This window comes from Rhinolophus sinicus, chromosome 1 (genome assembly GCF_057876585.1).
Source record: "Rhinolophus sinicus isolate RSI-liver-muscle chromosome 1, RSI-T2T, whole genome shotgun sequence".
Classification (NCBI taxonomy): Eukaryota; Metazoa; Chordata; class Mammalia; order Chiroptera; family Rhinolophidae; genus Rhinolophus; species Rhinolophus sinicus.
In genome coordinates this window covers 179,696,913-179,711,818 of record NC_142501.1, presented here as the reverse complement: position 1 = coordinate 179,711,818, position 14,906 = coordinate 179,696,913, and the positions used below count along the sequence as shown (strand labels likewise).

Below are 14,906 nucleotides of genomic sequence, written 5' to 3'. Positions count from 1 at the left end.
TATGGGCTTTGGGTGTTGGTTCTAAATTGCGGTGGCAGCATTTTCCAAAGTTTTTCTGGAGGCAGAACGTTCTGTTAGGTTGGTGCAAAAGTAATTGCGTTTTTTGCAATTATTTTTAACCTTTTAAACCGCAATTACATTTTCTTCGGGAAGGGGAACAGGACTCCACTGGGGAACAGTGTGTACTTCCAGGACCCTTCCCCAAGTCAAGTTGTTGTCCCCTCAATCTTAGCCATGGAGGGTGCCATTCAACTTCAAGTTGTTGTCCTTTCAGTCTTAGTTGTAGAGTGTGCAGCTCAGCTCCAGGTCCATCCGCCACTGCCACTTGCAGGGGGCACAGCCCACCATCCCTTGCGGGAGTCGAGGAATTGAACGGGCAACCTTGTGGTTGAGAGGATGTGCTCCAACCAACTGAGCCATCCGGGAGCTCCACGGCAGCTCAGCTCAAGGTGCCGTGTTCAATCTTAGTTGCAGGGGGCGCGGCCCACCGTCCCTTGCGGGACTCTAGGAACCGAACTGGCAACCCTGTGGTTGAGAGCCACACGTGGGAATCGAACTGGCAGCCCCCTGAGCCAGGAGCACGGAGCTCCAACCGCCCGAACTACCGGGCCAGTCCCCACAATTACTTTTATACCAACCTCATAGTCTGGCTCTCTGGATCCGTGAGCTCTCTTATACTCTTTAATACACCTCTATACTGTTAAAATTAGCCAGAATACAAGAACCCTGACCTATGCAGGAGGTGATGAGAGAGAGAGGAATAGTGTAAGAATATTCCACAATTAAGAAGATGTTAGTATTGTTATCTAAGAAACAGGAAGTGTTTTATTGGGAGGACTATGGTAGGATGAATATGGCACATTTTCCTCTGCGATGCTGGTGGAACATTCATGTGGAGGCGGTTAGACATTCTGCCTTGGCGCCTCAGAGAGAGGCGAGCGTTAGAAATGCAGACATGGGAGTGAACACAAAACAGAAGCTGCATAAGCCGGAGAGAGTGAAGGGAGAAAAAGCGTCTTGCAGAGCAGTGCTTCCCAATAGAAATGTAATATGAGCCACATCTGTAATTCTTAAGTTTTCTAGGAGCCATTTTAAAAAAAAAAAAAAGGAAGAAACAGGTGAAATTAATTTTAATAATGTATTCTATTTAACACATTCAAAATTTTATTGCTTCAACATATAGTCAATATAAGACTCATTAAAGACATATTTACATACTTATTTCCGTGTTCTTTGAAATCCAGTGTGACTGTTACAGTTACAGCACATCTCAAGTTATGTTTCAATAGGTTAAGAGACACCTACAGCTGGGGGCACCCATATTAGAAAGCACAGGTCTGGACATAGAGAAAACGATCAGCCAAGGGACTGAGGAGGAGAAGCACTCGGGGTACAATCCAGGACACAGAGTCTTTCAAGAAGGAGGGCCTGGTCATCAGTGGGAAATATGGCAGAGATGTTTGTTTGAGTGAAAACTCAGCAGAGATGGTTGGAATTGAAAATGGGGAATCTGCTAGGAACCTTTGAGAGCATGGGTGTTTTGTGACTCAGAGTGGCTGTCAGAATGTAGGTGAAGTAGGTGAACGGGGACGAGAGGAACAAACTTCAAGTTATGAAATAAGTACGCCGTGAGAAAGTAATGCATAGCATAAGGAATATAGTCAATAAAATTGTAACAACTTTTTACAGATAATTACTAGATTTGTCCAGGTTATCATTTTGCAAGGTATACAAATGTTGACTTACTATGTTGTACACCTGAAACTCATATAACATTGTATGTCAGCTATACTTAAATAAAAAAATAAATAAATAAGAACATAGGAAGAGAAGAAATATAGCTGAGTGAAAAAGGGAAAAGGGGACAAAGAAACCTGGTTTTGAATATGAGTTCAAAGAAAAAAAAGTTCACTTCATTTTTCCAAATCAATATATTGGCATTCAGAACATTTCTTTTTTATGGTTTGACAGCAGAAGCCTGAAAAGGTTGAAATACCTGCAGGAAAGTAAACAGTGATTAATTCACCATCTCAAATCTAGTATTTTAAGTAAACTCTGCAGTGAAGAATACAGAACTATAAAATATGCATTAATACTGCCATTCTCCATTCTGTTTTCTTTTGACTCACGCGTTTAGGAAATGTTTTTTCAATGTCGGCTGTGTACCAGGGGCTGTTCTGGTCTAGGCATTGTGACGCAGCAGTGAGCAAAGCAAACAGAAGCCCCTGCTCACCTGCAGCTTCTCTAGCAAGGGTGTAGTGAAGCCCCCAAAAGGAAACAAATGACCTCTATAGTTTTTCAGGGGTGATAAGTGCTTTAGTTAAAAAATAAAATAGGCAAGGGGAGACAGGGGGCATGGAGGAGCCTGTGATTTTAAATAGCGTTCTCAAGGAAGTCCTCACTGGAAGGATGAGCTGAGTTGAAGGCAGGGAGACAGTGAGCCAGGCTGATGTCCACGGAAGAGTGTGACTAAACAAGTACAGAGAGGTGGGTGTGGGGTGATGAGGGGCGGCCAGGTGTATTTGAGAAACACAAAGGTAAGTGGACGCTGGTAGGAGATGCTGGTCTGAGAGATGGGTGAGGATGGAAGTGTGTGGGTCAGGGGCTAGTGTTTTAAAGCTCTTGTCAAAGGTAAAGATTTTGCCTTTCACTCTTACTGAGAGGAGAAGCCATCGGAGACTTTTAATAGAAAAGTGACAGGAACTGCATAGGTATTAAAAGGTTCAGCCTGACTGCTACACTGAGAATAGTTATGGGGGAGGTGGGGAGGGAGAGGTGTAAGAGCATGGCAAGAATGGAGCAGAGAGACTAGTTAACCAAGCCAGGTAAGAGATGCTGGTGGTGGTAAGTGAAAGAAGTCAGTCATAAAAGGCACGGTTTGTATGATTCCCTTTATATGAAATTCAGAGAAGCAAACCTGTACAAAGTAGCTTAGTGGTTATACAGGGCTGAAAGAAATGGAGAATGACCTCTAAAGGACAAAGGGTTTCATTTTGGAGTGACAAAAATATTCTAAAAATGACTGGTGATGATTTCACAACTGGGTGAATATATTAAAACCATTGATTGAGTTGTACACTTTAAATGAGCGAATTGCATGGCATGTTAATTATATCTCCGTGAAACTGGGGTAAAAAGAGATGAGGGAGTAGTATTGTGAGAAATGTTAAGATACAGGAAACATGTCGAGGGTAGAGCCCGCAGATTTGCTGATTGAGGACATACGGCATGAGAGAGGATGGAAGGAGTTTAAGAGGAGTCTTTTAAGCATAACTAAAAGATGGGAGTTGAAGAAAGATTATGGAAGTGTAGCAAGTTTGGGGGGAGTTTAAGAATTCTGTGTGGGTCATGTTAGATGACGTAAAAATGTGGATAGGTAGTTGCACATATTATAAACATTGGATTTATAAAAATGTAAATATTTTTTTGGTTACGTAGGATTACAGATATGAGGTTATTACTATTTCATGGTTCTTTAAGCATTATGATTAAGTGCTACGATTAATAAATATAATTGAAATAATGATGAACACAAAATTGATTGTAAAACATTCATCATAATAAAATGATTTTATATTGGTGAAGCAGTGGGGAAACAGGCTGTGAAAAAGAAAAGCTGGGGAATTTTACCAGTTGCGTTATTGGCTGGTGTCATTATTTTGCATGTTTATCATGTAATGTCAAAATTCCTTAACAGCCCCCCAAATGTAACTTTTGGTTTCCTAATCCATAGATGGATTTTTTTTTTTTTTTTATCCTCCCATATACTCTCTGGTTTTCTCTCCCAAGTCAAATCAGCTTCATTTCTTTTTGCTGAGCCTTGGTGGGAAAGCTTGCATCTTCACTCCCCTTGGTTCATTTTGAAAATATGTGTGGTGCCACGAGGATGCCCAGCAAACACTTTGTATTGTAGTGCCTGGTTACTAAATCAGAATGACTTTCTGTGTCTTTAATACTCAGAAGAGACTGAACCATCACAGTTGCATAAAGGTAAACTGTATCCTAGTCATGTCATTCACATAACATTACATCTAGATGAATGTAAGAAAATATAGTACGTTTTAAGAAAGAAAAAAAATCCACAGAGCCAAGATGTAAATGTGAGTTGTTACATGCATTGTTTTTCTTTCCAGTCTTTTCTTTTCCTTAAAAGAAAAGAAAAGCTAATGTCCTCCCCCTACTATCATTGTGCCTTTGCAGAGAAGAGAGTGAGAGTGTGCTGACGCTGAAAGGCCTGACCCCCACCGGCATGCTCCCCAGCGGAGTGCTTTCTGGAGGGAAGCAAACGCTGCAAAGCGGTAAGCAGGCCCATTGGTGTGACTGTATGCCCAGAGCAACTCAATCAGCTGTGTTGTTAGAGCCCTGAGTTATTCATGCATCTCAGATCGGTCTTAGTCTTAAATTCTTCTAGGCTCAAAGAAGGATGGAAACCCCACATCAGCTTGACCAGTCATGTCCCACACAATAGCTCCCTCATTCACTGGAATAGTCTTTCCCCACCCTGCACTTCTTCATTTACATGTTGACCACTCCAGGCCTCTCCATAGGACAACTCATTTAGGTCACCTACATGCACAAACAGGTTTGACCACTTTGATTCAATCAGTTGCTAAAAACAGAATTTTAGTTATGTTTTACTAAATGCTCTGATTGTCTATATGATGGATAAACACACACACACCACACACACACACACACCCATAAGTCTAGATTTTAGTGGAAAATGGAAAAGGGTTCTAAAAAGGATGATTTCATTCTTTACTTGAATAGAAATTGAGAGTCCTGTATGTCTTTTCTCTGATTTATACACCCAAAACATAAGAGACTGAGTAGAACCACATTTTATTTTTGGAAAGAATGAAAACATTTCCTTTAAAAGAGAGATTTTGTATTAAAAGATGTAGCTTTCTTGGACGAGTGCTGTCCAATAGAACTTTTTGTGATGATGGAAATTTGTATGTCTGTACAGAAGCCACTGGCAGTATGTAGCTACTGAGCACTTGAAATATGGCTAGTACAATTGAAAAACTCAGTGTTTTATTTTATCTAATTTTCATTAATTTGATTTAAATACCCACATGTGGCTAGTGGCTACCTTATTAGATAATGTGCTACTATATACACTGTTTCACTTTTGTTACTTTCGTTATCTATTTTAACTAATACTATCATTAGAGTCCAGTTTTAACAATACGCTGTGGAAATGTTGCTGTTAGAGTACACTTTAACAGAAATAAAATAAAAACAAAAATACACTATAACATTTTCAAAACAATCTTAGCCTCTTGCTTATTTTCCTATATATCTTTTCCCTGAATCTTTTTTGTGTTCTTTTTTTTTTTTCTATCTCTGTCCCTCAATCTAGAAGATCCAGGTGTTCTTATGCTCCCCAGCATGCTCCCCAGCATGCTCCCCAGCTCCCCAGTTTATGATTACATTATTTAGACATATCTCTTTTACATAAAGCACTGTTCAAGTTCATGAATACGATACTGCTCAATGATCACATCCTAGCAGCATCACTTGAATTTTTTTTATGTTCATTTGAATTTATTCCAAAATCAGTATTTTTGAGTTTCCACAAAAGGAGAACATTTTCTAAATGAAGGTAGGAAAATACATAGTATTGTAATAAATTCCCCCTATAGCTAAAAGTTATTTTAATAGCTTTTTTAAAAAACCCAGAATTTTTTCCACCAAAGTAAACATGTCATCTAAAAAATTAGCATAAATGGATCATTGATATGCACCAAATGCACAGCTACCTAATTGACATCTGCAGAGTTTTTGATAAGCACATTTTAAGGTACTACAAGTGTATTATCAGAAACTATGGCCACATTTGCTTTAGAAGGATACATTTAATAATGGGTAGTACATATTTCTAATATATTGGTGCTGGTGTGGTTCCATATATTTTGCTTTACTTTTAAATTTAAGTTATTTAAGTTATTACAATTCTTTGTTTTGTTTCCAGATTTTCACTGGTATTTTAACGTAGGTTATTCAGTTTCCTTTTCTGTTACTTTATTTGAAATCCATAGTTTGTGTTATTCTGTGTTGAACTCGCGCACACACACACACACACACATAACAGAAATAAGTTGGAACCTTATTAGTCCTGAGAATTTGAAAACAGTATATGTTTTAAACCACATACATTAATACAATTTCAAAATCCATGGCCTGACGCCCCTCCTTGTCAAAAAGGAGAAACTAGTTAAAGCTTTACTATTTCTTCTCCATGGTGGTAATCATCCCACTTTCTTATCATGAGGAATTTAGCAGGTACTGTAAGTAAGTTGTAGTGCACATTTGGCAGTTGCCCCAGATTTATAACCTTAAATTATAAGAAATATGCAAATTAAAGTCAAAGGGTAGGATTTTAATAATAAACATTTTGGAGTTACAGAGAAGTTTTGCATTTTTTCACTTAACTAGGGAAATAGCAACTAGCCTTAATAACATAGCAAGACTCATATACCTGTACAGTGGAAATATAAACTCTAACCTTATTATAAAAATTGCTGCTAAAGCAATGGGCTTTTAAAGTTTTGCCTCTGAAATATGCTAATGTTTCAGTACTTAAGCAGATTTTTCTTTAAAATGCTGATAGAATTATTGCTGCTATTGGCATGTTACCACTTGATTGTAACATTTCAATAGTTTTGTTCCCAAAAATGATATTCCAATAAGAAAAACTGATTTTAAATTGGATTGCTTGGCAAAAGAAGTCCAGACTAGATCATTTTCTCTTTCTTCCTCACCCCTCTAATCATGCTCAGCATTTGTCTTTAAAGAATCACTTGCATTATCAACTCAGACACATTGATTTTATTCTTCCTCTAAATTTACGCCTTCTGCTTTTCCATAGCAGTAGGAAATCGGGCTATTTAATATTAAATAGTGTGAATTACCCCACTGACTCTATGACATTGCTTCAAGTTCTCCCATTTTGTCTGGCATTTTAAAACTGTAAATCACCAAGCATAGTCGTGGTTTTATTGAAATTTGTGTGAATCAAATGCACATTTTAGATTGACCTCGTCCCTCACCCACTCATCGATTCAATCTAAGTAAAAGAAAACTTTCCTCAATGTTTTTCTAAAGGGTTAATCATTTTGTCACTTATTTAAGTGAGCAAAAACCAAAGCAATTCACTCAGAGAGCTGTATTCATCTCATAAATTAAACTTATCATTTTGTTGTGTTTTTCATTCTTTTTGGCATTTCTATTTTGTTGTCTGTGCCAGAATCCAGCACTTACAGGAACATGAATTCTCTTAGCTCCCTTGGTCGTCACTAATTTGTTCTTAGAGTTAAAAATCCTCTGCTCATTTTTCTCATTCATTTTGCACCCCCTTTCTTCTCTTCAGCTACTGTTGAGGCTATTGAGGCTGATGAAGGTAAATTGGCCAGTCCCCTTTCTGTTGTACCTGCAACAGACAAGGGCTCTGCTGGGTGTATTCATTTTCTTTTTGCTGTAGCTTGTACAGAGTGTGTGGGTGTTGGGCTAACAGTTGTGGCTCAGTATTAACCAAAATGTTCTTGCTTTAAAGGGGAAAATGTCCTTTTATGGTTTGTTTGTTTTTTGTTTTCTTTTTTTCCTTAAAGCTATGTTTGACTTTGTATACGAAGAACCTAGGATAGTCACAGAAAACAAAAGGATTATATATCTTGACCAATGTGGGGTGGGGGTTATGGCAGCTGTTTTGACAAATAACGCATAAAACAATATTCTTTGAGCTGAACCATGTCCCTCCCTCAAATCACTTCAGTCAGCACTGAAAAGGAGAGAATAAAAATAGCTTTATGAATTCTAGTCTTCAGAAGTTTCTAGCGAGAAAAAAGATGTCCATTGGAATAGTGCTTTGTTGTAGTTCAACATAATTTATGTTTCTAAAACAATATTCCAACATGAGACAGCTGTGTAGGAGATAAACAGTTCTGCTACTCTTATCAAATTTTAACCTACTGGTATTTGTAGTACAGTGGGCACCAGCAAAGTGGCTGTGGAAGTGGCCGGTGACAAGAATAGTGACTATCGAGTAATCACTCAACTGATTGATGTTTGCTGAGTGTCTGCTTTGCGCCAGGCCCTGTGCTGGGTGCTGCAAGGGAAGTCACGACATGTCCATCACCAACTGTCCTGGCTCTGCTCAAGGAAAACAGAGTTGACCCTTTAGCAATTACTTTTTAATTGAGTGCTTTTAAAATATATAGTTACGAGAGAACTGCTTATCAACCTAATTTTTAATGTTATACATACCATACCCGCTGGAAATTTGAAAAAGAATAATTTGAAGTTCCCCTTTAAAACAAAATTCTTCAGTTGTATTTTGTTCTTGCAAGATAACTTTTTATTTTTCCCAAAATTGTATGCATATTGTCCTTTGATACGATGTAAAAAGTGCCACTTTAGACTCTTTAATTTATATATGATTTGGATATGGTAGGGGAAATGATAGCACTGTAAGAGAAAATACAACTGCTTCCTAAATAGCAGTGAGTAAACTGCTATTTATGTGGGAATTCTCTATTCCTCTTGGCAAATTCTAATCTGCAGTGTGCATTCTTGTTGATAGTTTGGCTGTTTTCTGTGGTTTCTGTGACTCTGTGTTGTGTTAAGTATACTACCAATGTAAATTGCTAATACCCATTGTCTGACCAGCAACTACAGCAGAGCACATTCTTCTGTACCAGGATAGACAAAAAATGATTAGAAATGGAGCCCCATTCCAAACATACTCATTGTCCTAACTAGATTTTGAATTTCTACACTCCCATCTTATTGGCTTTTAAAACCTAGAGATTCCACTTTTATCATTGAAATTAATAAAATCGCTTCTTAAATGATCATGATGATGAACTTTCTATATTTATTATTTATGATGAAATTGTATTCATAGTAGTTTAGAAAAAGAATAGAGTACCACTTTGTGCAATTGTCCTGTCCCTCCAAATAATTGAGTTAGTTTTCAGGGTGGGTACTCATAAGACAGCTCTATTATTTTGCAATTTATTACTAAATTAGAGAAGAATTAAGAAGCTTTGCTTTGGGCCTTGGTCTTTCCCCATTTCCCCATCTTCTTCCTCTCACAATTGACTAATCACCATGATGCTAACCTTTAAAATGCAGAGGGGGAACGAAGTATTTCTCATCGTTTAATGGATTTAGAAGCAACTGTGTTATGTCTTTTAAGAATCTCATCTGTACTAATCAAAGGCACTGCACATTTGCGTAGGAGTGGCTGGCAAAGTTTCAGCTTGAAACTGCTTTCCTTTCTTTCCCAAATAAGGTGGGGGGAGGACAAAAGGTACCATGAAATTGTCCTTGATGAGCCATGGAGATGCAGGCCAATTCAGCATCGGTGATTGGCCCTTCAAAATCTGGCCTGCACTTCACAGGAAGTAAAGCAAACTGATGTCATTGGTTCCCCATTTACATACTTTATTTTCAGCTTACTGGTTGGTGTACCCACTGAAGAAGTCATTAAGTTTCTTGCACAAATGCCTTATCTATCTCTGGAGCACAATTAAGGGTCACTGAAAAACAAAATCAAATTTCATTGCCCCCCCTTTAAGAATTCCTTGGTTTCATTGAATAGGGCCAAAGCCCATCCTATTCATTTTTGCTGAAAGACGTCAAAGGCATTTTCACCGTGTTATTCTTGAAGTATCACTAAGGTCTGCATTAATCTACCAACAAAGAGCTTTTCCTTTGATTTAGGCAGGAATGGCTACCAGATAAACATCAGTTTGGCCTGTTCGCTGCTGAAGGGCGGAAAGTTTTCTACTTAGTGATCTGATTTTGATTTTTCTGAGTTTCTCTTACCTTGTCACCCACTCCACATGCCTCCAAAGTTGAGTGGAGAAAGTGGGAGTTTATAACTTTTTTTTTTTCATGCTATCATTGATTTCTTTGCCAAGAAAGTCTTTGTAGGATTCGGAGATGGCATGGAAATGCCCCAAATTAATTCCTTTGATCTCCTTTTGGCTTCTGCTCTAAGCTCTTTACCAGAATTTTAAGTATACCTGCTTCAGTGACTGTACTGAATTTGCCATGACTAGCAGAATGGAATGGTCAAAGGAGGGCTGTGTTCCAGTCTAAGTCAGGGCGTTTGATGCAGGATTCCGGTAACGATGGGGCCAGTTGACACTGTGGTGGGTCCAGAGACCGGTACCTGGTAGCAACTTTCCTCTTTACATATCCGCTTCGGATGTTGTTCATCTAAACGTTCATGAAGACAAGAGAAATGTTTACATCTTACTCACTTGAAGAGGACATTTTGGTTGGCAAGAGACATTGGCTATTTTCAGACCTTTTGGTTATCTTCCGGTATGGTAAGGAGTCTGTTGTGTTGTGTTCGGGTCCCGTCACTTGTTCTCTAACTAAAGGATTCCCTCTCTCACTGCAAAATCTCTAACATCACTTGATGCAACAGCTGGGCCTTTTGTCTTCCTCTGGCTAACCCGATTTTTTCTTTTTTTAATGATTTTCTGTTTAGCTATCAAAGGATTTTCACCACAACATAAGATCACTAGCTTCGAGGAGGCCAAGGGCTTAGACCGAATTAACGAGAGGATGCCACCTCGCAGAGATGCCATGCCCTCTGACACCAACCGTAACTCCATCAACAAGGCTCTCGCCTCAGAGACTAACGGCACGGACAGCAATGGCAGTAATAGCAGCAATATTCAGTGACCACTTCTTGTTCACTCTTTCCTTTCTTTCCCGTTTTTTTGTTTTTGTTTTTGTTGTTGTTGTTGTTGTTGTTGTTTTTGGAGCTGCAGGGCATGGTGAGGATTGCTGCATATCAGCAGTTGGATGTTCTTGCCGCTGAAGGTAGCTTATTTGCTGTGGGGGCCAGGAATTGGATTCAGTTTACACTATCATTAAAAAAAGAGGGAGAGAGATTAAAAAAAAAAAGCTATATTTTGGTGAGGGTGGTGATTGCACACCTCTTTTGGGTATGCCTTTTAAAAAAGCTTATAGGAAAAAAATTAAAAAGAAAGCTAATGCTAGTATACACTGCAATGTTAGGGAATGAACATGTTTTCCTACTGCATTGGGAACTTCTAGATAGGTTAATGAAAGGTCTTTTATTATGTTACTGGACACGAAATCTTTGTCTAATTTCTTACTCTATTGTACGTTTACAGTTGCAGCACTAAAAATGGATGACATCAAACATTTTTAACAAAATGATGTACAAACTAAATAAGGACTATTTATTGATAATGTTTTGCTACTCTTGTCAGACAATGGCTATAAAATGAATTAGGCAGTCTTAAAAAAAAAAACAGAAAAAGATAAAAAAAAAAAAAAAAAGAATGTTGCAAATTTGTTAAAATGCCAAAAAGGACAATTTAATTTTGTACAGATTATGCTTACCTCAGGTTTCTTTAGTGTGCTTGAATGCCCTTCTTTCAATATAACACTTATTAATTTAGCAATGAATATTATTCTGTTTCTTTTCTTTAAGTTTTAAAAAACTGGAATAATTACATCTATCCTTTTTTGCTGTTTATATTTAGGGGTTTTGTTGATAAATCAAGTCTTGGTTGTGGCTTGCTGAATTAAATATTTATGAGTGGTACATTTTTAAATACAGTGAACAAGACACCATATTAAGTACAGTGATAAAGCATCTATATTCTGTAAAAAAAAAAAAATCTGCCTATGCATGTTTTTTAAGAAAAAAAAAATGGCTGTATCGGCCTGTATGGGACTGTAATGCGCTTAGTGGTCTGACATATACTGGAAATGTATGTATACTGGCGTACTTTATATTCTCTAAAATGCTTAATGCCTTTGAAATTTTGTAATCAAAAAAGCTTTGAAAAAAATCTAAAGGGGAGAGTATTCTTAAAAGTTTTTAACATAAGCTTGTCAGTGCACATATAGATGGTTAGCATGTTTTAGCAACCTTGTGAAATTTAAATAAGTTTGTAGTTACATGTGAAACTCTAAATGCATGGTAACTGTTAATGTCATAATGGGTTAGTTATTTTGTTCTGTTCTGTCATGTGCCACAGATGCGTACTTTTTTCACTTTTTTCCCTTTGTATATCAGTTACGGGTTACAACTGGTTCATTCTGAAAACAACAACAAAAGTCCATTCATATTTTTTAACAATTGTATAAGTGCCCAAGTAATTCACTACAGCCTAAAGCCTTGCCTTTGTAATTTGACTTCTGAAATGTTGGCAATCAAAGCATGCACTTGTAACAATGACAAAGAAAAAGCATTTTATATTACTACTCAATAAAATGTGCATGAACTTAAAAAACTCTCATCCTTTCACTGAGTCTGCTGAAGGGATTTCTGTGCACAACCACCATTGCTGTCTTGTAGGTGCTGGGCCCACCACCGTGCTTCACAGATTTACTCTTAACAGGCTTCTCTGAGGGCCTCGTGATCTCAGGTGTGGTGCCTACTTCTGCTGTAAGAAGCTTGGTGGCTTTGTGTCTCAAATCAGACAAGAGAAATATATTTAAAGAGCAAATGCCATCTTCTGGCTTCCTCAAGTGTGGGAGCCAGTTAAGAAACCAGAGCATTCCTTTTTATTGGCAAAACAAAATTTGTTATCAGGTTGTTTCAGTTGTATTGGATGCCCTATCTGCTAAAGCAAAAAGAACTAAGCTACTAAGTGCATTTTCATCACAGAAGAGAGTTGCATTTGTATTGATAAAAAATTTGTATACCGGCGCTTCAGCTGATATCTAATCACCCAAAGATTTAAGATACAACAAATTTTGCTTTGTTTCTAACATTGTTCATTTTCAGTGCATTTTGTTTTATGTAATAAAGTATGCCTGTTATATTAAATAAAAATATGGCAATTAGTGTTAGTATACCAAAACAAAGGTATTCTAGATATACTCTCTGACAAAGACTATCCCAAATTTATTTTAATGAATCCAAACATTTTGCCCCCTGTGGATATTTTTCCATCCAAAAAAAAAACAAAAACAAAAGATATTCAAGGAAAAAATTTAGATGCAACTTAGTAGAATGATGTGAAACAAATGGTAATTCTGGTACCAAGGTGTTTAATTTATTTCTTATAACTGCAGAGAAAATGCCTGACAAAAAAAAAAAAAAAAAAAACACCTTTTTTTTTTTTTTTTTTTTGGATTCCTTTCTTTTGCAAATTGTGCTGAGGCGATTATGGCATAGAAATAAACATTTGACATTAAAATAAGCAGTTGATGTGAGTATTGCTTGGTCTTTCTGGTCAGTAGTTAGGACAGTAATACTGTATATTTTTGCATAGTAATTCAGCCTATCAAATACATCAATGTGGAAATGAAGTTATTTCTCCAAAAAAAAAGGGTAACACTGCCAGACCATCGGTTATTAGGTCTATTTCCTTCGCTTTGGGAGAACCTGTTGAATTCTGGAGTTGCATATGCCAGTGAATCTTCGGCTATGCACACACACACAAACAGCCTCCTGTCCCCTGCCTTCCTTCACCCATCCCCAAGGTGACTTACCTCTCATGGGGTTCAAACTCAGTGCTTAGTTTTCATCTAGTTTTTCGAAGATTAAGAGCTAGATTTGTCCGATCTTACCTCAGCAATTTTTCTTATCTCAAACATTCTCTACTTACAGCCTTTTAAAATATTTTCTGAAGCAAAGAAAGAAATATAGTCAAAGACTGTGTGACTAGGGAGCCAAGTGGGAGGGGGTGGAACACTTCTGTGCATGGACGTGGAGTACCCTCGGGCGGAGCGTCAAAGTGGAAACGTGGTGTCAGCCCAGAAAGAGTTATGGCGCTGCTCAAGCCCCAGGACGATCTTGACGTGAAACGTTTCTTTCCTTCCTCCCTCCACCACATCCACAGGAAATAATAACTTTTAGTACACACCCATTTTTCTGCCCCCAAACCGGGGCCACTGTGTGAAGTCGGCACCATGATTGGGACAGTGGGAACAGCCTTGTCTCATGCTTTTCCTTGACTACGTGCCCCACTCATTGGGTCCCTCCTGTCACACTCCGTTAAGAAGCAGGGACCTTCCAGCTTTCCCTGCCTGCATGCCTACACTTCTTCAAGACTGGAAACTCCTTGAATTGGATAAATCTGAGAATCCCCAAACTAAAAAGCCTTCCTTTTCCCCTGGGATGAGGCCTCTCACTTTATTCACTCCACAAACATCGATCCTCTGCTATATTCCTCTCACTATTCTAGGTTCTTTTTTTCCCCACACAAAAAATGCCTGGCAGTCTTGACAGCATATCGGTTTTCATTATGATGTTAAATGTCAGCATTCCATCAAATAGTGAGTGAGTCAGTGTCTAGCTTAACACTAAGTTGCTTTTTAATGCCATTTTTACTCTCTGCTTCATGGATGTTTTCTTTCCTATGTATTTTAAGGTAATGCTAACCAGAGAAGCCTGTGACGAGGCCCTTGCATGATAAATTCATTTTTTAAAACAAAAATACATCCATAGTAACAGGAGGCAAGAAGTAGTGAAAGAAATGTACCTATTTCTGGTGACCGCATCTTCACAACATGGACAAGTTGGAATGCCTGTTGGAGAACTGAGACCCACCAGAGGAGAGGGTCACTTTTAAGGGAAGACCAAAGAAACCGAAAAGGGGAACAGAAAGAGACCTGATAGCTACAGTATTGAGCTGCTTATTCCAAAAGACCTTGCTTAAATCAGAAGATGCCGACTTATCATAGAGTAGAAGTTGCTAATGAATGAGCAGTTTAACCAGAGCCCGTTTAACTTCAGGAGGAGGCCTCTTGGGTGCCTCCCCTTCTCTGGATGTAAGACCAAGGCCAGCTAGACTCAGGGCCACCAGAACCTTCTGAGTGACGCTGCGTGGAAGGAGTTACGCCAGACAGTGGAAGGGACCCGCTTCAAAGAATAACAAAGTGACCTTTAAATGAGT

The 14,906-nt window shown here is 38.2% G+C and overlaps 1 protein-coding gene across 4 annotated transcripts in view; it reads left to right on the top strand.

Moving 5' to 3' along the window:
- PPP3CA (protein phosphatase 3 catalytic subunit alpha) overlaps positions 1-12,293 on the top strand; it is a 296,940-nt gene extending 284,647 nt beyond the window's left edge. For 2 of the 4 annotated variants that reach the window (XM_019757673.3, XM_088792192.1), the window contains exons 12-14: positions 4,201-4,298; positions 7,376-7,405; positions 10,508-12,293. In XM_019757673.3, coding sequence (XP_019613232.1) covers positions 4,201-4,298; positions 7,376-7,405; positions 10,508-10,704 — 325 coding nt within the window. In that variant the 3' untranslated portion in view covers positions 10,705-12,293. The remainder of the gene's footprint in view (positions 1-4,200; positions 4,299-7,375; positions 7,406-10,507) is intronic. The other 2 variants (XM_019757674.3, XM_088792193.1) reach the window with 1 other exon arrangement.
- The last annotated feature ends 2,613 nt before the right edge of the window (positions 12,294-14,906 follow it).